The sequence below is a fragment of the Camponotus vicinus genome, unplaced genomic scaffold (genome assembly GCF_025532165.1).
Source record: "Camponotus vicinus isolate PSW18456_S1 unplaced genomic scaffold, iyCamVici1.0 SCAF_3, whole genome shotgun sequence".
In the NCBI taxonomy this organism is placed as follows: Eukaryota; Metazoa; Arthropoda; class Insecta; order Hymenoptera; family Formicidae; genus Camponotus; species Camponotus vicinus.
This window is the reverse complement of record NW_028141967.1, coordinates 6,893,091-6,920,795: the sequence shown is the minus strand read 5'-3', so window position 1 is coordinate 6,920,795 and position 27,705 is coordinate 6,893,091. Positions and strand designations below refer to the sequence as shown.

The window sequence follows — 27,705 nt, the reverse complement described above, 5'->3', positions numbered from 1 at the left end:
ATATATATATATGTATATAAAAATTGACATCTATATATAAATAATATATATATACAGGGTGTCAGGAAATTTTTCGCAGTCCCGAAGTGTGAAGGTAGATTGGCTCAAATTAAAAAGGAAGGTCCTATACTATTTTACGATATTTGCAATAATTAACGAAAAATTAATCAAAGAAGATCGGCCAATGCGCACAGCTAGAAGTGCGTGGCGGTGAAGACGGTCTCACTGTAACATAATGGCGGCGCGCGACGAAAAGGTGATTGGGGAGGGGAAAAGCCTTCGCCGCGTACCTACACACTCATCGTTCCTCCCCTCTCTAATCACCGCTTCGCCGCGCGCCGCCATTATGTTATAGTGAGATCGCCTTCACCGCCACGCACTTCTAGCCACGCGCATTGGCCGATCTTCTTTAATTAATTTTTCGTTAATTATTGCAAATATCGCAAAATAGTAGAAGACCTTCCTTCTTAATTTGAGCCAATCTACCTTCACTTCGGATGTGCGAAAAATTTTCAGCCACCCTGTGTGTGTGTGTGTGTGTGTGTGTGTGTGTGTGTGTGTGTGTGTGTATATACACAGGGTGTCCGATTCGTGAGGGACCAAACGAAAAGTGATGATAGATTGGGTCAAACTAAGAAGAAAAGTCCTCTACCATTTTGCAAAATTCGCAATAATTATTAAGTAATAAGCAAAAACGTCACATGAAAGTTACGTTTAATTTTTTAAATGGGACCCCCTATTTTTTATTACTTATTCTTGTAGCTTATCTCGAGAGCTTTCCAAAACACTATAATAAAGTATTTCTTCATTGAGTACTTTTCGAGTTATGAGGCTTGAAATAATTTCTTAATTTTATATAAACCATAAAATATCTAGTAAAATATTCATTTTTCGATTATCTTACCTTAATACTTTTATATACAAAACAATGAGAGGAATCAATTGGTGTAAAGAAAAAACATAGTTGTTTTTAAGAAAAAATATGTAATTTGCAATGAACAATTCCATATTTTTTCTTAAAAACAACTGGTTTTTTTTTACACCAATTGATTCCTCTCATTATTTTGCATATAAAAGTATTAAGGTAAGATAATTGAAAAATGAATATTTTACTAGATATTTTATGGTTTATGTAAAATTAAGAAATTATTTCAAGCCTCATAACTCGAAAAGTACTCAATGAAGAAATACTTTATTATAGTGTTTTGGAAAGCTCTCGAGATAAGCTATAAGAATACATAATAAAAAATAGGGGGTTCCATTTAAAAAATTAAACCTTCATGTGACATTTTTGCTTATTACTTAATAATTATTGCGAATTTTGCAAAATGGTAGAGGACTTTTCTTCTTAGTTTGACCCAATCTATCATCACTTTTCGTTTGGTCCCTCACGAATCGGACACCCTGTATATATATATATATATATATATATAAATTGACGTTATATACATATACAGGGTGTCAGGCATATATGTATCCAAAAAAAAGCTCTTGTAGCTTACTTCGAGAGCTTTTCAAAACACTAATAAAGTATTTTTTCATCGAGTACTTTTCGAGTTATGAGGCTTGAAATAATTTCTTAATTTTTATATAAATATATTTTGTACATAAAAGTATTAAGGTAAGATAATCGAAAAATGAATATTTTACTAGATATTTTATAATTTATGTAAAAATTAAGAAATTATTTCAAGCTTCATAACTCGAAAAGTACTCGATGAAAAAATACTTTATTATAGTGTTTTGAAAAGCTCTCAAGGTAAGCTATAAGAGCTTTTTTTTGGATACATATACGCCTGACACCCTGTATATTGACGTCTTTTGCGAAAAATATCAAAAGACCTTAATTTTGTTTTCGAGGAGGACATTTAATTACTTACATTAAATGTAACAAAATTTTTTCATCCCCTTCATCGGGGTAGCTATCCCTTCAAAAATCTTAAATGGCAATAGGAGTCAAGTGGTACATCATTTTAAAGGTCTTTTGATTCTCTGTACAACTCTCTTTCCTTTTTTTTTTATTTAAGTGAGTATTTTTCGAGAAATCGCACTTAGAAGGTGTCAAAAACGTTTTACATACAAAGATACATTTTGGAGTACAATTTATTTGTCATTTATTTCAATAGGTGTTCAAAATAATCTCCATTGTTTTCTAAACATTAATATAAACGATGCTCAAATTCTGAACGAACATTTTGAAAAGTTTCTACAAGAATATCATTATTGTACAATTCTTCGACGCAAATCGTTTACATTTTCCACCGGTATTTCATAAACAACGGATTTTAAGTGCCTCCACAGAAAAGTCTTTTCTCAAAATGTTTGTTCAGAATTTGAAAATCGTTTATATTATTGTTTAGAAAACAATAGAGAACATTTTGACATTTCTTATAATAAATAACAAATAAATAAATTTTACTCCAAATTGTATCTTTTTATGTAAAACATTTTTGACACCTAAAACTTCTAAGTGCAATCTCTCAAAAAATATTCACTTAAATGAAAAAAAAAAGAAAGAGAATATCCAGAATCTTGTACAGAGAATCAAAAGACCTTTAAAATGATATATCACTTGACCCCTATTGCCTTTTAAGATTTTTGAAGGGGTAGCTACCTCCACGAAGGGAATGAAAAAGTTCGTTGCATTTAATGTATTTAAATGTCCCCTTCGAAAACAAAATTGACGTTTATTGGCATTTTTCGCAAAAAATAGTCAATTGTGAAATAAACAGGTGGAAAGTTTTAAAATGAACACTGTATAAAGTGTGCGATAACAATTCGCACGGATTGACTTTTTAAAATTAATTTTTCATTATGGTTGTGGAAATTACAAAGGAGAACTTGTCTATTCGGTTCATTAACTCATTCTATCTTCACATAAAATATACGGTTAACACCCTAAACGCATACGCATACACACACGCACTTGCACTTAATATACATATAAATTTGTCTGTACATGTGTTACATATTGAATCTATACAAAGAATTTGTCACTGAATGAATTACATGGAAGTATAAATCAAATGTATACATATCTGTCTTCTATAGCTTCTTTCTTTTTCCTTCAAACTACTTAAAAATCTTGCTGATTTTTGCTTTGACACTTCTTTTTAGGAGTCGTCTTTCGCGATTCGAAATTATTTATCTTTTTTTGCATCCGCTGCACCATATGATGAACCCTTACTTATTTCTGACATTCCGAGTGTTTTGTACATTAGCAGATAAACTGTAATTCATTTTATTTTCATGAACACAAAATCATGTTTAAAATCTATCAAAATGTTTCGTAATTTAAGATCGTAGGACATAAAAAAAATCAAGAAAAAACATAAGCTGTAGAGTTTCTTAAGCAAACAAATCGAATAATTGCAGTTTTAAAAATTCAAATTTGAAAAAATTTACAAATTAAATTGAATTTTTTAAATACACTATTCATACACAACATAACAAAATTAAAAAATCATTTAATATTAATGCAAAAAAGATCGAATTCAAACTCATCTATTTTTGTGAAAAATAATAGCCATATTGAAGAAAGGAATAAACTTCCGAAAAGAGCATATCTTCGATTGTTCTGAAAGGGCCTCGCACAAATCTTATGGAAAAGTGATTTCGGTGAAATTGTATAAAAGTTGGATATGTTTTAGTTTATAACCTCCTGATCAAAAGTCCCAATGGGCATAATCTTTAGAAATGAACAGATTTTTTTGTTATAGACGTTTAAAACGGACAAAAAGATTCACAAACGCTGGAAATGTATTCAACATTATACGTGAAAATGTGCGTGTATGTTGATATATTCGCGTGTATACGTGTGTGTGTGTGTGTGTGTGTGTGTGTATGTGTGTGTGTGTGTGTACAGAGTGTTCCGTTTTAATTGTGCATCCCAATTATCATTCCCGAACATCGCAGAAAGTGGTCGGATGAAAAAATGTTTTAGACAAAAGTTGTAGACTTTGGAGGAAGACATCTGATGATCACATTGAGTTAACCTTGAGTAAACGTGCTAAGATCATATGGAGTCCAACTTTGTTTTTTTTTTAAATGGCACTCCCTATTTTTCATTACACATTCTTATAACATATCTCGAAAGCTTTCCAAAACACTAAAATAAAGTATTTTTTTATTAAGCACTTTTCGAGTTATAAGGCTTGAAATAATTTCTTAATTTTACATAAACCACAAAATATCTCGTAAAGTATTCGTGGTAATTATATACATTAGCGATTCCTCACCGATTTCAATGACCTTGAAATATGTTGTCGGGAGCATGATTCTGAACAACTTTTCCTTATACATGTTACCGCCGCTCGGCCTTAGTTTCCGAGATATTTATAAAAATATTTTATGGTTTTGCAATATTGTCACCATTATGAAATAACTTTTTTGCACCATGTATTCAGTTTTTGACAAAGTAATAATATTTACCAAAAAGAGTTGTAAAGCGAGATCCTACCGGCGAGGTGGTTGCGGGAGGGGGGGCCGAAGGCCCCCCTTGCACCTCCGCGCGCGCGCGCGCGCGCGCGTGTGTGTGTAATATACATACATTTCTGATATTTTTTAATTTGTATAGAATTTAATACAATTTAATACAATTAAAAAATATCAGAAATGTATGTATATTACACACACACACACACGCGCGCGCGGGAGGTGCAAGGGGGGCCTTCGGCCCCCCCTCCCGCAACCACCTCGCCGGTAGGATCTCGCTTTACAACTCTTTTTGGTAAATATTATTACTTTGTCAAAAACTGAATACATGGTGCAAAAAAGTTATTTCATAATGGTGACAATATTGCAAAACCATAAAATATTTTTATAAATATCTCGGAAACTAAGGCCGAGCGGCGGTAACATGTATAAGGAAAAGTTGTTCAGAATCATGCTCCCGACAACATATTTCAAGGTCATTGAAATCGGTGAGGAATCGCTAATGTATACAGGGTGTCCTAGACCACCCGTACACCCCTTTTCTTTCAAAAATTAAGCATTTTAGAGAAAAACGTTTTCGACAAAAATTGTATGGTTTTGAGGGGAACATAAGATGGTGTCATTGGTTTGACCTTGGATGGCATCGTTAAGGTGAGGTCAAGGACACCTTTAATTTCTTAAATGGAACCACCTATTTTTTATTGCATATTCTTATAGCTTATGTCGAGAGCTTTTCAAAACACTATAATAAAGTATTTTTTCATCAAGTACTTTTCGAGTTATAAGGCTTGAAATAATTTCTTAATTTTACATAAACCATAAAATATCTAGTAAAATATTCATTTTTCGATTATCTTACCTTAATACTTTTATGTACAAAATAATGAGAGGAATCGATTGGTGTAAAGAAAACACATAGTTATTTTTAAGAAAAAAAATGTAATTGTTAATTGCAAATTACATTTTTTTTTTCGAAACAATTTTGTGTTTTCTTTACACCAATTGATTCCTCTCATTATTTTGTACATAAAAGTATTAAGGTAAGATAATCGAAAAATGAATATTTTACTAGATATTTTATGGTTTATGTAAAATTAAGAAATTATTTCAAGCCTTATAACTCGAAAAGTACTTGATGAAAAAATACTTTATTATAGTGTTTTGGAAAGCTCTCGACATAAGCTATAAGAATATGCAATAAAAAATAGGTGGTTCCATTTAAGAAATTAAAGGTGTCCTTGACCTCACCTTAACGATGCCATCGAAGGTCAAACCAATGACACCATCTTATGTTCCCCTCAAAACCATACAATTTTTGTCGAAAACGTTTTTCTCTAAAATGCTTAGTTTTTGAAAGAAAAGGGGTACGGGTGGTCTAGGACACCCTGTATAATTACCGTATTCGTTTTTTGATATTATCTCAATATTTTTATGCCCAAAATTATGAAAGAAATTAATTGGTGTAAAGAAAACACAGTTGTTTGTAAAAAAATATGTAACTGTTATTTGCAAATTACATATTTTTTTCTTAAAAAATACTGTTTTTTTCTTAAATTGATTCCTATTATTATTTTATGTATAAAAGTATTGAGATAATACCATCGAAAAATGAATATTTTACCAGATATTTTATGGTTTATGTAAAATTAAGAAATTATTTCAAACCTCAACTTGAAAAGTACTAACAAAAAAATATTTTATTGTAGTGTTTTGGAATGTTCTCGAGCTATAAGATGATGAAAAGGAGCTATCAAGAAATGAGCTATAAGAATGTACAATAAAAAATGAGGAGTTCCATTTAAAAAAACAAAGTTGAACTCCATATGATCTTGGCACGTTTACTCAAGATCAACTCAATGTGACCATCAGATATCCCCCTCTGAAGCCTACAACTTTTGTCTTGAAAACATTTTTTCAGCCAACCACTTTCTGCGATGTTAATCGGAGTGCACAATTACAACGGAACACCTTGGTATATACATACAAAAACACACACCCACACGTATACACGTGAATATATCAACATACACGTATATTTTCACGTGTAATGTCGAATACATCTCCAGCGTACGTAAATCTTACTGTCCATTTTGAACGTCTGTAACAAAAAATCTGTCCATTTTTGAAGGTCGTGCTCATTTTTAATTAGGTCATAAATTAAAACATATCCAACTTTTCAGAGAATTTCACTGAAACCACTTTTCCATAAGATTTGTGCGGGGTTTTACATACTAATACATTTCGACGCGCTGATTATGAATATGACAATGAAAATTAATCAAGGTCAAAATGAAGAAAAATTAGCTTCTTTGTATATTCTTTTCATTATTTTAATAAATATTGATTTTAATAGAAAAAGTTTCAAATAAAAGTTATACCTTTCTTAAAAGTGTAACTTTTATGTTCTATAAACTTGTGTGATATTAATATTCGGGTAATAAGAGCCTATCGCGGATGTAATTGCGTGAAATTTTTTCCTTGATACAATGATCAAGACTTTATTTGGAATAATCTCTTGGTTTGAGATTTAATTCCAATGAATTCCCCTCTAACCCCCCTAGATGGAAGTAGGCGAGAAAAATATCGGTCCGAAAATCGCTGAATCGGGAATCGAACCCGAGTCTTTCGCTTGCCGGGCGACTGCTCTCACCACTGAGCTATTCAGGGTCTGAAGATATTTTTCTCACCTACTTCCATCTAGGGGGGTTAGAGGGGAATTCGTTGGAATTAAATCTCAAACCAAGAGATTATTCCAAATAAAGTCTTGATCATTGTATCAAGGAAAAAATTTCGCGCAATTACATCCGCGATAGGCTCTTATTATCCGAATATTAATATCACACAAGTTTATTTATATTCGACAGCCGACATCAAGAATCTAAAATTTAAATTTTATGTTCTATATATTATTATTGTAAAAACAGTATTTTACGAGGAAAACGCAATTTCTTTCTATTTTAATAAAATCGTAAAATTTTAAGCCCATCTACTATTTTGGGGTACGTTATCATCCTAGCTTATCCTTTGGAAAGTACATGCGTGGATATAGTGAGTTCTGCTTCCCATACGGGGGGGACTCCACTTCCGAAAGATATAACCTAACCTAAACCTATTTATGATTAAAAATTAAAATTCGGTTTGGGGGTAGATCTTGCTTTGCGTGGAAAGTTACAAACCCATGCAGATATATAGAAACATGCCTCGGAAGAACATTCAAAATATAATACGCATTTTTCTCATAATAAAATACATAATAAAATACATAATAAAATACATAATAAAATACTTTTACAGTAATAATGTATACAACATAAAAGTTGCATTTTTAAGAGAGGTACAACTTTTATTTGAAACTTTTTCTATTAAAATCAATATTTATTAAAATAATCAAGAAAATATACAAAAAGAAGCTATTTTTTTCTTCATTTTGACTTTAAAAATGATCTTGTCGTCAATTTTTATTGTCATATTCGTAATCAGCGCGTCGAAATGCATTAGTATATAAAATTCCAGAACAATCGGAGATATGTTCTTTTCGGAAGTGCACTTTAAGAAAGCATTTTAAAGCTTAAGGGAATCCCTCAACCTATCTGTTTTATCGATAAAACACTGTAATTTTTGGGCAGGTGTCATTTTTTATTGCCTGCATAGAATTAAAAATCCTCTTCTACGGTTATAGATGTAAAGATGCATAGAATTAAAAATCCTCTTCTACGATTATAGATGTGATGAGTGTAGAGTGTTGACGAATATGTGGAATAAGGAAGAGCGCGCGAGAGTGACAGCCTTATAGAGGGGATAGGTGGATCGAGGGGCCTGAAAGGAAAGACGGAAAGAGGCAGCCGCGAGAAGAAGGGGCTAATGTTCTCCTCCTCTCGTGCTCCATGAGCGCCCACGAGGCCAGGCCTGTCTTAGATCAACATGGTATCTAAAGCTATCACTTCATAAAGACATTAGCCTTGTATAAATGTTTTGTTGCTCTTATGCATAAAACAATAGCATACTCAATAAGGGACTGCACAATAAAAACTTGTGAAAATTGAGTTTAGTAGTCTAATTAATAAATGTTTAGTAGTCTAATTAATAAATTAATTTTGCCCAAAAATTTCAATCCGTATGTATCTGAAATGTCGATAAAGTAGAGTAGAAAAAGCAGTGCATCTTCTTTATAAATAACGTGATAGAGAGAGATACGGGATGAGAATTTATATGAGGACGCTGTATCGTGTAAAAGTTCGCCGTTCAATGAGGGATCCCTTTAAAGTCTCAGTTTTTTACACAATAATTGGTAATTATGCATGTATCACGGATGATTTCACAGATTTGAATGATCTTGACACATGTTGTCAAAATCACCTAAATAAGTGTCAAAATTTTAAGCGTCACTTATTGTTTATTAGAAAGTTATTAATGCTCCTGAGTAGTCACCGCAGCCATATTGAAATCGTGATGTTAGAAGCAAGAAATAACACGTTGAGAATTCTTGCATGCCATTTTTAAATAAAAAGATATTTTGAAAAAAATAACATTACAGATCGCTTTAGCACACTCGTAAAATATTCCGAAAACTAAGTTTTTCCCTTCACAATTAATAAATAGCCTTAAAATGAGTATCAAAGTAAGTAAGGAAACACATGGTTTGACAACTTTTGAAAAGAGTGGAAAATGTTTTTTCACCATATATTTTTTCCTAACTTAGTTTTTGGAACATTTTATGGGTTTCATAAACACGTTACACGTCACAGTACTAGTATAAGGTGAATAATGATGAAATAGCACGCAAGAATTCTCAGCGTGTCATTTAGGCTGTCACTTTTAACGTCTTATAGCTTGTTATTTTGCAGCGTTGAGATGCTGCATGGAAATTTCTGATATATCGTCATTTGTTATTGATTTTTTCATATCAGGTAATATTGATCTTTAATGCACAGCTGATTTTATTTTATTTTATTATAATAATAGATTAATTTCTATAAATATTTCTTTGATTAAAAAAATGTATCTTATTTTTCAAATAAGTAAAAACATTAGGTTTTATAATTCTGTGTAAAAATGTAATAATTAAACAATTATTTAAATTTTTATTTAAAAAAGAATTAAATGTTTTCTATGTATTATATTTATAATTTATTAATATTAATCGATCATTATAATGTAATGTATGTATTTTAAACTTTAAAATATATTATTATAGCATACATGTATGTATAATATGTATGTATAACAAATTGTACATATATAATATATTATAATAATAAAAATTTTAATATTTAATTATTTATAAAAAGAAAAATTATTTACCAAAGAAAATTTTAATGACGATTTAGCGAAACGGCTTGGCGGACGCTCCTGAAGCATAGCGTTACGCGCGCGATCGGCGGCTCGGCCGTCGAGCCTCGGACGGTAGTGGGGGAATCGTAGGCGTCGCCTCAGAAATCGGCTTGAAAAGGGTAACTAATTCCGAACACTGATGTACATAATAAACATGTATATAAGTGACAAAATAAAATCTGCTATACAGTACAAATCAATATCATTCCGACATGAAAAAATCAATAATAGATGACGATACGCATGTATATATGTATACAAGGTGTTCAATTTAAAACTTCCTTTCATGTAAAAGAATTCTTTTTGCATTTGAAAGTGAACTCAGATTTTATGACATAAAAATGAATTCTTTTTAAACTCTCTGTGCTATCTTCTACATGTTTATTTCATATAATATTTTATATAATATATAATATTTCATATTTGACTATTTTTTGCGAAAAATGCCAAAAGACGTCAATTTTGTTTTCGAGGAGGACATTTAAGTATATTAAATGCAACAAAATTATAAAACATTTGTGACATTTAAAACTTCCAAGTGCGATATCTCGAAAAATTCACTTATACAGAGAAAATTTTAAGATTTTTTGCAAAAAATTTTTAAGATTTTTTGATTAGCAGAAAAGCGACGAAAAGCGCTTTTTTGTTCATTCTCCTCCAGCCGTGATATCCCCTCTCCTTCAATGGTGTGAGAGAGAAAGAGATCCGACCGCTATCGCTCTCTCTTTTTAATGTTTAAAACAGTCTTTTAGGGATGCGCAGTCTATTCTATAAGTCTATAGTGAGTCCACGCCTATCATCCTCCACTTACGTCTTGAGATCTTAACAACGAGTCGCCTAACAATCGTAAATAAGACGCGCGACACTCTACCTCAGGTACGGCGTATCTGTAATGCAATGCCGTTCCGTATCCCCCGATTGCCAAATGTCAATGCTTTACTCTTTAAATTTCTTAGAGTGAAAATGCACTCGAAAAATTGAGTGACTGGTCAAGTCAATCTAGTTAGAGTGATTTTTCATTCATAGGAGTGAATTCTTCTCACTTTTTGTTGTAGAGTAAAAAATTCACTCTGCAAAATAGAGTAAATATGTATATTCTATTTTATAGAGTGAATATTTTCACTCTATATAGCATTTTCACTCTATATAGAGTGAAAATTTTTACTCATGAAGAGTGAGTAAAGCGCATCCCTGGCGAAAATAAAATGTAAACCGAGCGTTAACAAAGTATGAATTGGAGAGTAAATCTAATATAACGGAAAAGTGACGGAAGCGTAAACGAAGCTATCAAAAGGCGTAAATTGAAACATCGGAACGTAAAGAAAGCGACTATTAAGTGTTAGAAAAGCGTTAACGAAGCGTCATCAAACTCTCCGACAAGCGTAAATGAAATATCCTTCAAATGTAAACGGAGCGTCATCAAACTCCTTAAGGAACGTAAACGAAACGTTATCGAACTCTCCGACAAACATGAATGAACCCTGGCGAAAATAAATAACGGAACGTAAGTCGAATGTAAGGAAAGAGTAACAGAAGTGTAAACGAAGCTTCTAGGAGGCGTAAATTGAAACAACAAAACGTAAATGAAGCGTTAACACTTTGTTTACGTTTCGTTGTTTCAATTTACGCCTCCTAGAAGCTTCGTTTACACTTCTGTTACTCTTTCCTTACATTCGACTTACGCTCCGATATTTATTTTCGCCAGGGAAATATCTAATATAATTTTTAAAGAACGTAAATGAAATTCAGCAAACTTATTGGCGAATACGAATAAAATGTTTTATACTCTACTATATTTATACTGTACCGTTAATATTGCACTTTACATTTTAAATAGGTAATAAACGGATTATTTTCGTTTATTCGCCAGACATTTACTTATCCGACTTATAAAATCAATTTAATATATGAAGCTCCATCGAGAAATATCTTTAATCTTATTTGTTACTCTTTGTAAACTTTATATAATTTTCATAACTAAACTTAAATACGAGAAAGATAGCGCATCGCACGTCGCGTAACGGTAAACGAACGAACTAACAGATCCTTGCGTGCTCGCGCGAAACTTTGACGTCCTTAAAAATATTTCTTTAAATTGTTAAAGTGTAAGGGAAGTGTTTCATACATGTTTTGTGTAGTGTTTAAGCGTTGAAGAAATGTGGATGAAGAGTTTCTAAGTCAATCAATCATTGAAGTGTATATGAAGCATATTGGAGTGCTTCGTTCACATTTTATGGAGCGTTTAGGAAGTGTAAATGAAGAGTCTCTAAAATGTCAATCATTGAAGTGTGCGGGAAGCGTATTGGAGTGCTTCGTTTACATTTTATGGAGCGTTTAGGAAGTGTAAATGAAGAGTTCCTAAAATGTCAATCATTGAAGTGTGCGGGAAGCGTATTGGAGTGCTTCGTTCACATTTTATGGAGCGTTTAGGAAGTGTAAATAAAGAGTTTCTAAATGTCAATCATTGAAGTGTGTGGGAAGCGTATCGGAGTGCTTCGTTCACATTTTATGGAGCGTTTGGGAAACGTAAAGGAAAACATGAAATATTAAAGCGTAAAGGAAGCGTAACGGAATGCTTCGTACACACTTTATGGAGCGTTCGAGAAATATGCATGAAGATTTAAAATCGCGAAGAGTTAATGGGAAGTCAATGAAGCTTCCAAGAAGCGTTTATTTTGTTCGTTTATGCTTCTTTGACACTTCGAGAAGCGTTTAATTTTCACCAGGGATGTGAAACGCGCATGAGTCCGCCATTAGCAACACTGTCGTATCGTTGTCTCGCGACGTTACCAACTCGTTGCACGTGTACTTGGTATACAAGACATATTAAAGTAACTTCTTAGGGATATATCTTTTTATTTTAACATATTTTGAACGAGTGTAAACATATTTTTTTGTGTGTAACGTTAAATATATTTATATAGCTGTGACAAGAAAAAAGGAGATTAATCGGCTTTTACACCGACAATGAGATAACATGCTGTGTGCGATGTTCAGCTTCAATTAATTCAAGTAAAAAGCAATGATTGTTTCTCATTTTAACTAATCAAAGCTTCATGTCATATACATGTCATAACATGTTATCTTATTATTAGTGAAAGACGGCTTAGAATCTCACTTCCTAAGAGTGAATCTGTTCACTCGTAATTGAGTGAAAAATAACTTGACGAAAGTGATGACTCCACTCTGATTGAGTGAATTATTCACTTCGAACCGAGTGACACATTCACTTTATATTCAGAGTTAAATAGTTCACTTTTGTGACAAGTGAATGTTCACTAATTACGAGTGGCAGTATTTTCACTATCACTTGGAGTGAATATTCACTCGTTTGGAGTTAGATTTCACTCTAAGAAATTTAGAGAGTAAAAATGCAACTTCTTTAAAAATCTTGTTATATACGGAAATTGAAATTTGGTTATTGAATTATTTAAGTAGATCTTAAGAAGGTCGCATTTTTAAAACATTGACATTTGGCAATCAGGAGATATGAAATGCATCGCGTCACAGATGCGCCGTACCTGAGACAGAATGTTGCGCATCTTGTTTAATCCCCAAAAACTTACCTTTTTAAAAAAAGGTAAAAAAAGGGCGCCAAATTCATGCACTAATTGTATCCAACTGTTATATTGTCTACAAAAATAGTGATATAAAAAAATTGCGCCAACTAAAAATAAAAATTTGTAGAAGATAAATAGAAGTACAAGGAAGAAAACTTGTACAAGTTAAATAGAAATATTTTAATTGAAAACATTGTTATAGAAAATAGTTGTTTTAATTTTCAAAAATAATAATATTAAAAAATTAAAAATTTATTTAAAAATTGGAAACTGAATATTAATATAAAACAAAAAAGTAAAAAAAATTTAATTAAAAAGCGGCGCTGCCAATTTTATTAATATATTGTTCAGTTTAAAAGTCTAAATTTCCAAATGTAAGTCAATATAAATTAATTAAAGAAATTAGGCCATTAAATTTAAATGTTAGACTAATAATTGGAATATGTTCCAATTTTTTAAATATATATTTAATTGGAATATTAATGTGCCAATTTTATTGGCAGCGCCAAATTTTTTTAATTAATTTTACTTTTTTGTTTTATATTAATTTTCAGTTTTCGGGGTTCTGGTAAGATCGCGGTGGGGTATATCATGCTGGAAGATATACTCCTATAAAGTACCGTGAAACCGTGTTGGCAGGCGGGTCAGATTTTTCGCGCATGCGCGGTAAACGAGGCCTCAATGAAGTATCTATGTAATACAGATAAAAAGGTGTGCCACTGGTCGCCAGAAAAAATTTTCTCTTAGAAAATTGTTTCGGATGATCAACAGCACATTTTTATCATACACTATACGAATAACTCACAACTATTTATTAAATATCACAAAATTTTTAATAAACTGTGTCTCACTCAACTATATGTCTGTATGCCAAGTAATTTTCCTCAAGCCCGCCAAATCTTCCACATGTGGTACATCGCTGGTTAGCCGCCACTACTGTCGCGCATGCGCAAAAAACCTGACCCGCCTGCCAACACTGCCGTGAAATGCCGCGCTGTAAAACATCAAGTAAACCAGCAAGTTCGATCATCTAGCGTCCAAGATGCGAACCCTGGGTGTGACTTCGGTTACAGCAGATAGATGAAGGGCAAAAGGCGAAACCCTGGCGCCTAAAAACAAGGGCAACTCAGCTAAGGAAAGGAACCCTAACAGAAAACCAAATTCAGAGCAATGGATAAAACGAGTCTTGGATGTATTATCCCAGGTGGCAAACCAGCCAATAAGCTGGTAAATCCACCATCTAAGGAGGAAGGCCCTACGGATTCTGGGGAGGGCCAACTATTGCTTAGAAAAGAATCAAATAGAGTAAACAGAGATTCTCAGGCTAAACATAATAGTCTCAACACTGACATAAAAACTTATGAATATATTCCGCAAACGCAAAATGAATTGTTTCTGTGGCAAGCATGAAAAAAGGCAGAAGAAAAAAATTGAAATGTTAGAAAAAATGATTATAACTCTGCAACAAAAACAAAGTAATGAGCAACTAACGTATGTAACGGATGAGGAAGAACTCAAATGGGAAACAGAAAAGATCAAAGGTAAATCGAGCAAAAAACGAAAAGCTACCCTGGCGAAAATAAGAAACTTTATAAAGCGTTAACAACCGTTGAGTGAGGGTTTTCTGAGAGTTTATATGCTTTTCAAACTTTGTAAGAGCACTTACATAACGCTGTTGGGTTTTGAATGCTTATCAAACGCTGCAGTGTTGCAATTTTTGTTCTACAAACTCTTTATATAATGTTACATGAAAGTTTTGCAATACTGAGGTAACATTTTTCAGAGTACGTTCAGTAAACGTTGATACATCTTCGTGTACAGAGTTTACTCAGACTTTTCAAACGTTTACGTTTACGCTATAACGTACAAACATCTTTTAAACGCTGCAGTGTTGCAATTTTTGTTCTACAAACTCTTTACTAATCGTTTTTAAACTCTCGACGAACTTCCACAAACGTTCATGTAAACGCCAAACAAACGTCTCATTTTTGCCAGGGTAACTCTTCCCTAGAAATATCACCAGGAACTTCATCACAAAGACCTCAAGAACAGGAATCAGATAATAATAATAATCACGAGAAAGTACATCTTCCTCCTCCAATCTTTATAAGCGGGGTTAAAGACTTTAATGTACTTAAAGAAGAAATAGTGAGCAAAGTGCAAAACAATATTAATTTTAAAACGCTTGCTAACAGTGATATTAAAGTAAATACGTTAGATAGTAAAGATTATCGCTCTATTATCCGTCTGCTAAAAGGAGCGAAACTACAAACAAAAAGTCCGTTATGCGACGTAACTTACTACACATTTCAATGCAAACAAGAAAAACCCTATAAGATCGTTATAAGGGGACTTCATCCTTCTACCAACGTGTCAGACATTAAGAATGAGCTGGAACAACTGGGGCACGATGTGGTTCGTGTAACAAATATCATTGTTAAAAGAAGAATCAACAAAGCGCTGACAAAAGTTGCGCTACTATTATTCTTTGTTGATCTGGTATCTAAACCTAGCAATAAGAATGTATACGAGTTAAATTATATGCTCAATTGCAGAATTAAGGTAGAACCTCCGCGCAAAAAGAGCGAGATTCCTCAATGCAAAAGATGCCAAAGCTTTGGTCACACACAAAACTATTGCCAAAGACAAGCCATGTGCGTGAAGTGTGACGAAAGCCATCACTCAGCAGAGTGCAAAAAACCAAAAAAAGCACCATGTAAGTGTGCCAACTGCGGACAGGATCACACAGCAAACTGGAAAGACTGTCCAGTCTATAAGGCCAAACTAGCTTTGAAACAAACACCGACTACAGTAACACAAAGGCTCAACCAGAGAACATGGAAACCAGCAGATAAAGTCACCCAGGATAAATCATATGCCAAAGCGACTGGCGGCAAATTTGAGCAATCCAATAATGATCTAATGCCAACACAAACTAAACGGAAAGAGCCAACTATCCTAGATATCTGGGAGATCCTGCAAAGTATTCAACAAAAGACTTCTAACACGGAGCGTAAACTAGAATTATTAGAAGAAGATAGATCTTCTTGGACTACAGTTAAAAGTAAGAAAAGAAAATAACAGATACATCGTTACATATTGTTACATGAAATGCGAATGGCCTAGCGTCGCGCATAAGAGAATTGGAATTGTTTATAAACCATACAAATGTGGATATCGCGCTAATATCGGAAACACATTTTACTTGTAAAAGTTATCTAAGGATAGTAGGATATACAACGTATTTTACCACTCATCCTAATAGGAGAGCACATGCAGGCCATCATTATTAAAAACAACATCAAGCATTTTCCATGTGGAGAGATTAGGAAAGAGTATATTCAGGTAACAATGGTAACGGTTCTGTTTAGCAACGCAGAATTATATTTAGCAGCTATGTACTGTCCTCCCCGACACAACATAGTAAAGGAACAATTCGAGGATATCCTCAATAAACTAGAAGTAAGATTTATTTTGGGCGGCGATTTCAATGCTAAGCACACGGCATGGAGATCCAGACTGATTATCCCTAAAAGAAGGGCACTATATGAGGCAATCGAGGATTGTGCTGGTAAATATCACTCACCGCGCAGGCCGACGTTCTGGCCAAGCGACATAGACAGGTTGCCTGATCTGTTGGACTTGTTTATCACAAGGGGCATTTCTTCTAGTTATATTCAAATAGTTAATGTGGACAATCTCACATCTGACCACATACCTGTGTCAATGATGTTGAGCACTACAGTAATTCGCAGGAAAAAGAAACTTACAATTATAAATAAGCACACAAACTGGAATAAATTTAGAGAAAAGTTAGACGAACAAATTAACCTGAAGATAAGATTAAAAACAACCAGAGAATTGGAGGATCAAACTGGGGAATTTGTGGAAGCTATATGTAGGGCTGCAAGAGCATCAACGCCAACACCCAAGAACACAATGATCCAAGAGATATGCTATCCAATGGAAATTAGAGCAATGATCAAGGGAAGAAGAAGATCAAGAAGAATTTGGCATCAATCAAAGAATCCAGAAGATAAGAAAATCTTCAACCGAATCAGAAATCAGCTAAACAAGCTGATTAAAGAAAGCAAAAGTTTCGAGGCATATCTGGAAGAACTCTCCAGAAGCAGACACCAATTATTCATTGTGGAAGGCAACAAGTAAATTTAAACGCTCTCTATTCAGGGTCCCTCCACTCAAAGATGAAGCTGGTGGCTGGGTACGCAAAGACAAGGACAAAGCGGAGTTGTTTGCCAGACATTTGACCAGAGTGTTTCAACCACATAATATTCAAACCAGGATTGAACCTGCAATATCCTACAAAGGAAATGCAGAGCTTAAACATGTCTCGCCACAAGAGATAGCCCAAATAATTGACAAGGAAATAAAGTTAAACAAAGCGCCTGGTATGAATGAAATATCACCTAAGATCCTTAAAGAATTATCACGAAAAGGAGTTGTTCTACTCACTTACATATACAATGCGTGCTTTCGGCTTGAGTATGTGCCAAATTGTTTTAAATCAGCTCAAATAATCATGCTCAAAAAACCAGATAAACCAGACGAAGACGTTACATCTTCTTATAGACCAATCTCGTTATTACCCGTAATGTCCAAACTGTTCGAAAAGATTCTATCTAAACGCCTTAAACCGATAATCACTATTCCAGATCACCAGTTCGGTTTTTGCAACCAACATTCTACGATAGAATAAGTGCACAGAATCACATCGATTATAGAGAAAGCCTTTGAGGAAAAGAATTATTGCTCGGCAGTTTTCTTGGATGTCGTGCAGGCCTTTGATAAGGTATGGCATGACGGTCTGATATACAAGTTAAGCAAAGTATTGCCATGTAACTTTTGTCGATTGCTCAAGTCTTTCCTAACGGATAGGAAATTCAGGGTGAAGCATGAAGAAGCATTATCTGATTTCCAATACAAGCGGGAGTCCCGCAGGGGAGTGTTCTTGGACCTGTCCTGTACGTACTCTATATTGCAGATATGCCAACTAGAAACGATACTAAAATAGCTACGTTTGCCGACGACACGGCAATAATTGCAATAAGTGAAACGCAGATTGAAGCAACAAAAAAGTTGCAGGAATCAATAAACAACTGGATGCAGGACAGGAAAATCAAACCTAATGAGTCAAAATCCACGCATATAACATTTACACTGCGACGTATAGATAAGGAGCATCACGTTTATCTAAATGAACAAATGGTACCACAGAAGGAAAATACCTAGGGATGTATCTTGATTCACGGCTTACATGAAAGCACTATGTACGCGAAAAAATCGAACAAATTCGACTAAAAATACGTCAAATGTATTGGCTAATTGTAGATCAAAACTAAGCTTACACAATAAAATGCTTTTATATAAAACAATCATAAGACCGATCTGGACGTACGGAATCCAAATGTGGGGATGTACAAAAGATACAAATCGGCTAATGGTTCAGCGCTGCCAAAACTACATAATTAGAGCAATAACAAAAGAGAGCAAGATGGTTAGGTCCAGGTCCGAGTGAAGGTCATCAACGAATTGATGACCTTCACTCGGACCTGGACCTCCAGTTCGTCATCGAAGTAATAGGGATTTACGCGAAACAACACGAAATAAGGCTCCAAAAACCTACGAATAGGGAAGCTGTAATTTTACTCGATAGAGAATCGGAAGTAAGACACCTTAAACGGCAGAAACCTCTAGATTTAACTTAGCGAGCAGTATTATGTGGATACATAATAGTTAGGCACAAATAATGATTTGTGTCCTAACATGTCTAATTGAGCATTGTTAGTCGTATTACTTATTTAAACAAAGGTTTAAGATTGTAATATACCGTAAAGTAATATACCCCTAAAAGAAAACAGAAAAAAAACAAAATTTTCAGTTTTCAATTTTTAAATTAATTTTTAATTTTTTAATATTATTTTTGAAAATTAAAACAACTATTTTGTATAACAATGTTTTCAATTAAAATATTTCTATTTAACTTGTACAAGTTTTCTTCCTTGTACTTCTATTTATCTTGTACAAATTTTTATTCTTAGTTGGCGCAATTCTTTTATATCACTATTTTTGTAGACAATATAACAGTTGGATACAATTAGTGCATAAACTGGACGCCCTTTTTTTACCCTTTTTTAAAAAGGTAAGTTTTTGGGGATTATATCACTTCTTTTTTTAGTATAATTTGCTAAGAGATATTATATTAAAAAAAATACACACACGCACACGCCCACACGCGCGTACACACACACACACACACACACACACACACACACACACACACACACACACACACACACACAGGGTGTCCCATTTTAAAAAACGCATCACGATAATTCTTCAACGAAGCATTTTCAGCAAAAATGTTTCAGACAAAAGTTGTATGGTTTCAAGGGGGACATAAGATGGTGCCATTAATTTGATCTTGAATAGTTACTTGAAGGTCATGTGAAGATCACCTTCAATTTTTTAAATGGAACCGCCTACTTTTTATTGCATATTCTTGCAACCCATCTCGAGAGCTTTCCAAAACACTATAATAACTATAATAAAGTAACAATAATAAAGTATAATAAAACTATAATAAAGTAACAACTATAATAAAGTGTTTCTTCATTGAGTACTTTTCGAGTTATGAGGCTCGAAATAATTTCTTAATTTTACATAAACCATAAAATTATTATAATGAAATAAAGGTCCGTTAGATAAAATCAATAAAAAAGTTAGTTAAAAGGCTACAAGGACCAACGCAATAGTGGAAATATGCAAAAAATAAAACGGTTATTACAATAAAATAACCATATGAAAATGTTTATTTAATTTGAACATGACAAACGCCGCGTTTCAATCCAATTCGGATCCTTTTCAATGTCGACTAACAAAGTGAATAATAAACATTAAGATAAAAACAAAATTAACAGTCATAGGAGAAATGTAAATAAGTTTCGGAACAACGCAAAGTCAAAAAAAAGTCAAAAAATCGGAAGCAAATATATGTACAATAACGGAAAATTTGAACCGTCAATCACAAAAAAGGAAAGAACGCATCGCATTAACGATGCGCATTAACGTGTAAAAAAAAAACACAGTTGTTTCGAAGAAAAAATATGTAATTGTTAATTGCAAATTACATATTTTTTCTTAAAAACGACTATGTTTTTTCTTTACACCAATTGATTCCTCTTATTATTTTGTACATAAAAGTATTACGGTAAGATAATCGAAAAATGAATATTTTACTAGATATTTTATGGTTTATGTTAAATTAAGAAATTACTTTAAGCCTCATAACTCCAAAAATTACTGAATGAAAAAATACTTTATTATAGTGTTTTGGAAAGCTCTCGAGATAAACTACAAGAATATGCAATAAAAAATAGGGGTTTCAACTTAAAAAATTCAATGTGACCTTGATATGACCTTAACAACGTCAACCAAGGTCTAATATTCCTATCTTCTGTCCTCCTCAGAACCAAACAACTTTTTCCTAAAAAGTTTTCTTCTAAAACTTACAGGTTTGGAGATATTTGAGTGGACGGATTAAAATGGCCCACCCTGTATATATATATGTATATTTTTTTTAATATATAAGAAAATTATGTAAAAATATATATAGAATAAGTATATATAATATATATATTATATATGTATATACAGGGTGAGTCTGATAAAACGTCCACCGTGTTTTTTTCGAAAACGGTAAGAGATAGGTAGAAGACATCCATTATGAAAATTGTAGGATAAGTAGGGGCACATACTTTGATAACCTTGAATAACCTTGAATGTCCGTTTTCACATCAAGGATTAAAAAATTTTTTTAAATGCAAAGGGTTACTTTGTAGTCACTCTATCGATAGTACTCAATGAGCTTAATAACTTTTGTATCAGTTTTTTTCGAAAATTCAACCGTTGTCAAGGTATCGACAAAATAAGTCAGAATGAAAATTTGGAAAAATCCAAACATGTTAAGTCGGGTGATCTCGCAGGTGATATTACAGAACCACCTCTATCTATCCATTTGTTTCTAAACACTCTGTTGAGCTCTTGTCTCTTTTTTATTCCGAAGTGAGATCATATTCACATTCCAGTTGTAATAGTGAAGGAGTTAGCCTATTTTCAACGTCCTACGAATCGAGAAAATATGATAGAAAGAATTAAAATAATTTTTCGCGAAATAACCACACAGGAGTTAGAAGAAGTACAAGCAAGCTTTCCGCGAAGACTACAGGCATGTCTGGCTCAACGTGGTGCACACTTTGAACACTTACTACAGTAAGTGTACTACAGTAAGTACAGTTAGGAATAATAAAAAAATTTATTCCAAATTTTCATTCTGAATTATTTTGTCGATACCTTGACAACGGTTGAATTTTCGAGAAAAACTCTGATACAAAAGTTATTAAGCTCATTGAGTACTATCGATAGAGTGACTACAAAGTACCTCTTTCCATTTAAAAAAAATTTTTTTTTAAATTCTTGATGTGAAAAACGGACATTCAAGGTTATTCAAGGTCATCAAAGTATGTGCCCCTACTTATCCTACAATTTTCACAATGGATGTCTTCTACCTATCTCTTACCGTTTTCGAGAAAAACACGGTGGACATTTTATCAGACTCACCCTGTATATACAGAGTGTCCCAGTCAATTTTGAAATTGACCTTGAAAGTAACTGTGATGAAATAATGAACTTCAACAGAGGCACTTTTAGAAAAAACGTTTGATACAAAAATTTCTTATTTTTTCACGTACAATTCGAATCTGTAATAAAAAGTACCATGTTCTCCTAAAAAAATTCAACTTCCGATCCGGATGGCATATTTCCGGTCGGAATTAAAAGTTGAAAATATCACCATTTGATAGAACGTACCCGATTTACTTAAAAATTGTTCACGATATTTGATAAAAGATATTTTCATTTTAAAAGGGGTGTACGGGTGGTTTGGGACACCCTGTATATATTATATATAATATATATATTGTATATATTTATATTTAGCTTGTAAAATAGATATATTTATTTATCTTGCGCTCCAATTATCATACCTTACTGGCCTTTACGAATTTTTAATTAATAATTTAATTATTTATTATTTAACTTGCACTTTATTACTTATCACTACTCAAAATGCGGTTAATGATACATGTCACTAATGACGCATGTCATTAATATCGCAAAGCGTCGCTAACGCAATCTTCTGTCGAGAGTAGGAAACATACGTTTTCTCGTTCTATGTGTTGTGTACATGTGCGTTGATGACGGTGATGATAAAGACGTTTCTTAATTGAAAATTTTCATATTTCGATTTTGCGTTATGATATCTCCGTTTATAGATCACGTAGCACAAAAATAAAGATACTTTCTTTGTACAATTCAAACTCGTTCTATCGATTAAGTCTAGTAAGAATTCGATCCGTTCGGCCGTTATTGAAATCCGATAATTTGAGTTACTCTCAACTGTCCGACTCGCGTATAGATGCACGGAGTGCCGCGCTAATGCTTCGCATGAACTTGGCGCGAGACACTACCGTGTACCGTGCACAGACATCTATACTATATACTAGACCGCTAACTTGCGTCAAATACATGTCCACGAAATTTATGTACTAAATTCTCACGCATGCGTAACGTTGGTGGACAGCAGTCACGTTTGTGATTGGTTGATGTTATGTACAATGTACATAAGTATGTAATTTGTGTATAAACTTACAGTTGAATATAAGTTATTTTTAAATAATATATAATGTTCTTCATTTATAATTAAAATTTATTACAGCCTTTAAAGATAAAATATATCAAAATATATTTAAAAGGTATATGATATAATTAAAATCAAGATTAAAAATATATAAAGATTAAAAATATATGTATATAACATTTATATATATATTTATATTTATTTTATTACAGAATTAAAAGTTTATAATGTAAAAAGTACAAGGTTTAAGGTGAAAACTTAAATATTAGCTGGCTACAAGTGTCCACCATATTAGTTTTCCACCAATATTACGCATGCGCGACCGCCATATTACATGGTTTTCGGGGACACATTTCATGTACAAAATCAATGGGAGTTAGCGATCTAGTTATAGTATAGATATCTGTGGTACCGTGTCTCTTGATAATTGTCAGGCGACTCGTTGCTAAGATCTCAAGACATAAGTGGGAGGCGATAGGAAATCGTCCGAAATGTGCAAAACGTGGACAGCTCTGATTTCACTGATTGATTGTTTTACCAATTAGTAACACACTTCACTTATATGGTAAATCTTATTTTTATCGCGTGGTTTTTATTCCTATGTCGCTCAGAGTTTATTCCCATGTTAACTCAGAGTTTTGCGGCGAATACTCAGGAGCCTTAATATAAATAGAACATAATTTTACGACACCATATATGTTTAAATATGTTTAAGAAGGAATATATTTAATGGAATGTATGTTTAATATATGCAATCATAACATTGCGTTCAATATGCTGTATTTGTTTACATTTTTTGTAAGAGACTCTGCCCTTCTTTCCGTATCCTCACCCCGAAAAAAGTTTCCATTTTGTACAATAAACACAAAGCACAATTTGGACAATATAACATAATCCAAATTTTAGTTTTAAATAGTCAGAAATAGGTTTGAGTTAGGTTATATCTTCAGGAAGTGAAAACCCTCCAGTAGAGATGGGGTGGAAGTCACTGTGTTTGTACATATACTTTGCAAAACGAAGCGAAGTTCAAAGTTAGATATAGAGGAAATTTTGCTTCGTCTTACAAAATACATGCATGGACACAGTGAGTTTTGCCCTCTCTACGAAGGGCTCCACTTTCAGAAAATATAATTTAACTCTCAAACCTATTTTTTATTTAAAACTAAAATTTCATCTCAGCTCGTTATTATATTATGTGTTTATTTTATAACAAATTTAAAATATATCAAAGTCGAGGTCATTAAAACTTAATCTCATTTTTTCTAATCTTATTTTTACAATACTTCAAAATCATACATTTCCGGAACCAGAATAGAACACTACAAAATTCAAAGTGCGTATTATTTAGAAACGCACCCTCTATAAAAATGAAAATGTGTGTGATCATAATGATGTGTAAATTAATGTAAATTTTCTTGTTAATAACTTTTTAATAAAACAATGAACGACGCTTAAAATCTTTTGATACTTCTCAGGATAGTAACCTTAGCAATATATATCGAGGTAATTGAAATGACCTTTTTTAGAGAAAAAAATTTGAATATGCACTACTCACTTCAAATCATCATAACTTGATAAAAAAAAATTATAATATTGATAATAAAAAAACGCATTTTAAAGAAGAAATGTTAAATTTTACGATGCAATTAAAACTGTTTGGAAAAAAAATTTTCTTCTCGTACACGCCATCATAGTTGAAATGTATTCTTCAATTTTGCAAGGCTTTAGTAGCGCCTGTAGTGAAATCCTTATAGAAAAACGTGCGTTGAATCATTGAAAAGCTGAAGCTTTAAATTTTAAAATGCTTTCTTAAATATCGCTCTACGACTATTTTTCATAAAGTTAGTTGAGCTTAAATATGATCTTTTTTTTTGCATTGATTTTAAATGACCTTTTAAAACTTTAGAAAAAGACATCAGGCTCGAATCGTCTTAGCCATGCCATATGTTGTCAAGGTCACTGTCCTGAGTAACATTCAAAAGATTTTAGCCGTCGCTCGTTGTTTATTAAAAAGTTATTAACAAAAGAATTTCCACGAATTATATGCAACATGCGACTATATAAATTCCTAAGCAATGTTGATTTGACTTCTAAGAAGGTCAAGATTATTTTAACTTTCTATGCAAAGCGAGGTCCACCCCACATCACCCGAGTCAGTGCGAAACAAGATCTATTATTGTACAGTTCCACATGGGTTTGCAACTTTCTATGCGAAACGAGATCCACCCCACACCACCTCTGAGTCAGCGCGAAACGAAGTCTATTATTGTATGGTTCCACATGGGTTTGCAACTTTTCATGCGAAACGAGGAATCATAGACCTCGCACTGACTCAGAAGTAGTATGGGGTGGACCTCGCTTTACATAGAAAGTTAAAATAACCTTGACCTTCTTAGAAGTCAAATCAACATTGCTTAGGAATTCGTATAGTCGCATGTTGTATATACGCTTTTGTTAATAACTTTTTAGTAAACAACGAGCAACGGCTAAAATCTTTTGAATGTTACTCAGGACAGTGACCTTGACAACATATATCAAGGTCAAGACGATTCGACCCTGGTGTCTTTTTCTAAAGTTTTACCTAATAATTGAATACAATGATATGTAAATCAATATAGATATTACTTACATAAAAAGATAATTGCAATTCCAATGAGAAAATAGATGATGGACCCAGATAGAAGAAGCCTCAGAAGGTAATATAGCATTGGTACAAGGACAACTATCGCCCAGAATATAGTATTAATGAGAGAATAATATCTCCTTTTTAACATGAACGAGTCTGTCCTAGGCACACCGCTCATGGCAAAAAAATCCCCAGTCTTATAAAAACTTTCTGCCATACGATCCTATGAAGTAAAGTTTATCTAACATTATTGTATTATACAGGGTGTCCCTGAATGGTCTGTACAAACTTTGTGAATAAGTTCCAGGAACCTAAACAAGCAGAAAATGTCCCATAAACATGGGGGTCGGAAACGTTTGCTTCTGGAGTTACGACGTTTCGAAGTTTTCCTGCAATAGCTGGAGAAATTATCACGTCAAATCGCATAGGTGTTACAAAACTGTGTTTATTTATTTCCTCGGTTTTGTCACGGACATAACAGGACAGTACACTTGCTATAGCAAATGCTCGAAATGGCCTCCGTTAGATTCCAAGGAAGCCTGCGCACGTCGCCGCATTGTCTGGCGAACCGTCCATTTCCACCGGCACGGCCATACATCAGATGGATATCCGCCAGTTCATCAAATGAATAATTTGATTCATTCATGTTTTTAAACACAGTTTTGTAACACCTATGCGATTTGACGTGATAATTTCTCCAGCTATTGCAGGAAAACTTCGAACCGTCGTAACTCCAGAAGCAAGCGTTTCCGACCCCATGTTTATGGGACATTTTCTGCTTGTTTAGGTCCCTGGAACTTATTCACAAAGTTTGTACAGACCATTCAGGGACACCCTGTATTAAACAAGTTCATGTAAACTTATTTAATAAATCATTATTTCTTAATATCATTATCAATAAACTTATAAAGTCTTACACTATCTATTATTTACTTAAAGAAACAATCCCTTTATTTGTAATTGTATGTGCGACTCTTTCACATTAAATATTAAATAGTTAGACATGCTTTTAAATAATTTATTAATGTGTCCAATAATATGCGATTACCATTTGTAAAATCTATAATTATTCGAAATTATTCGATTATACACTTAAATTTAAAAAAACATTAATACACAGAAGCTATTTCATACGCACATACCTATTTATAGGCATTTAGAGTTTTAGAGTTTTGAGAGAGAAAAAAATTAATAACATTGAATTTTAACTAAAATAATTTTTTTAAATCGTGTAAAGAAAAATCTAAGGTTTTTTTAAAATAAAACCAACTTTTGTCCCCCTTCAAACCATACAACTTATGTCTGAAACATTTTTCGACTTAACGCAGTGTTTCTGAGTGGATCCTTTAAAATGGGACACTCTGTATATTCAATTTTTACTCATGCTACTCTTTTTTATGTCAAATATTGCGAGCAATCGATTTATGTTGAAAACATTAAAGTAATTTCATTAAAAAAAAATTTTTCATAACCTCACAAAATTCTTCAACTTCACACATATACAGGGTGAATTTTAATGGTTGTGTCAATCTTTTTATCATGCGGAAGATTATCGACCGCAATTGTAATAAATTGATCGGTACATAGATGTCAGATAATTGGATCGGCCGTATCGAAGGCCGGGATATAATGTGTACAATTAAAGCAAGTTAAAAGCTGAAATTATGTGTGTAGTATGGATTTATTTTTATTATTAAAGCTACGTATTTATTATTATTATTATTATTATTATTATTGTTGTTGTTGTTGTTGTTGTTGTTGTTGTTGTTATTGTTATTATTGTTATTATTATAATTATTGTTATTATTATTATTATTATTAAAGCTACGTATACATATTCGATATATTAAAGCAGTAAGAATACATATTTAAAAATTTAGTTCAAATTTAACACTAATGTTTCATGTAAAACTTTATTTCAAATTCCGCAATTATTTTTATGGTAAATTTTTATTATCGTTTATATGCTAAAAATACGCAGCAAAAAATTTTCTTTCTTCTTAAATTAAAATTACGCAATTGTTTCATAAGAATGTATT

General features: G+C 32.8%; 1 protein-coding gene across 15 annotated transcripts in view; it reads right to left on the bottom strand.

Annotated features, from left to right (window-relative positions):
* Positions 1 to 27,705, bottom strand: part of LOC145968899 (1-acyl-sn-glycerol-3-phosphate acyltransferase gamma) — a 49,952-nt gene that overhangs the window by 15,540 nt on the left and 6,707 nt on the right. For 11 of the 15 annotated variants that reach the window (XR_014437913.1, XR_014437912.1, XR_014437914.1 and 8 more), the window contains one exon: positions 25,670 to 25,889. Coding sequence is in view for 12 of the 15 variants with exons in the window: in XM_083094777.1 (XP_082950903.1) it covers positions 25,670 to 25,889 (220 nt within the window). In the remaining 3 variants the exon portion in view is untranslated. Of the gene's footprint in view, positions 1 to 2,686; positions 3,230 to 23,271; positions 23,700 to 23,745; positions 24,828 to 25,669; positions 25,890 to 27,705 lie in introns of those variants that run through there. The other 4 variants (XM_083094779.1, XM_083094784.1, XM_083094781.1 and 1 more) reach the window with 4 other exon arrangements.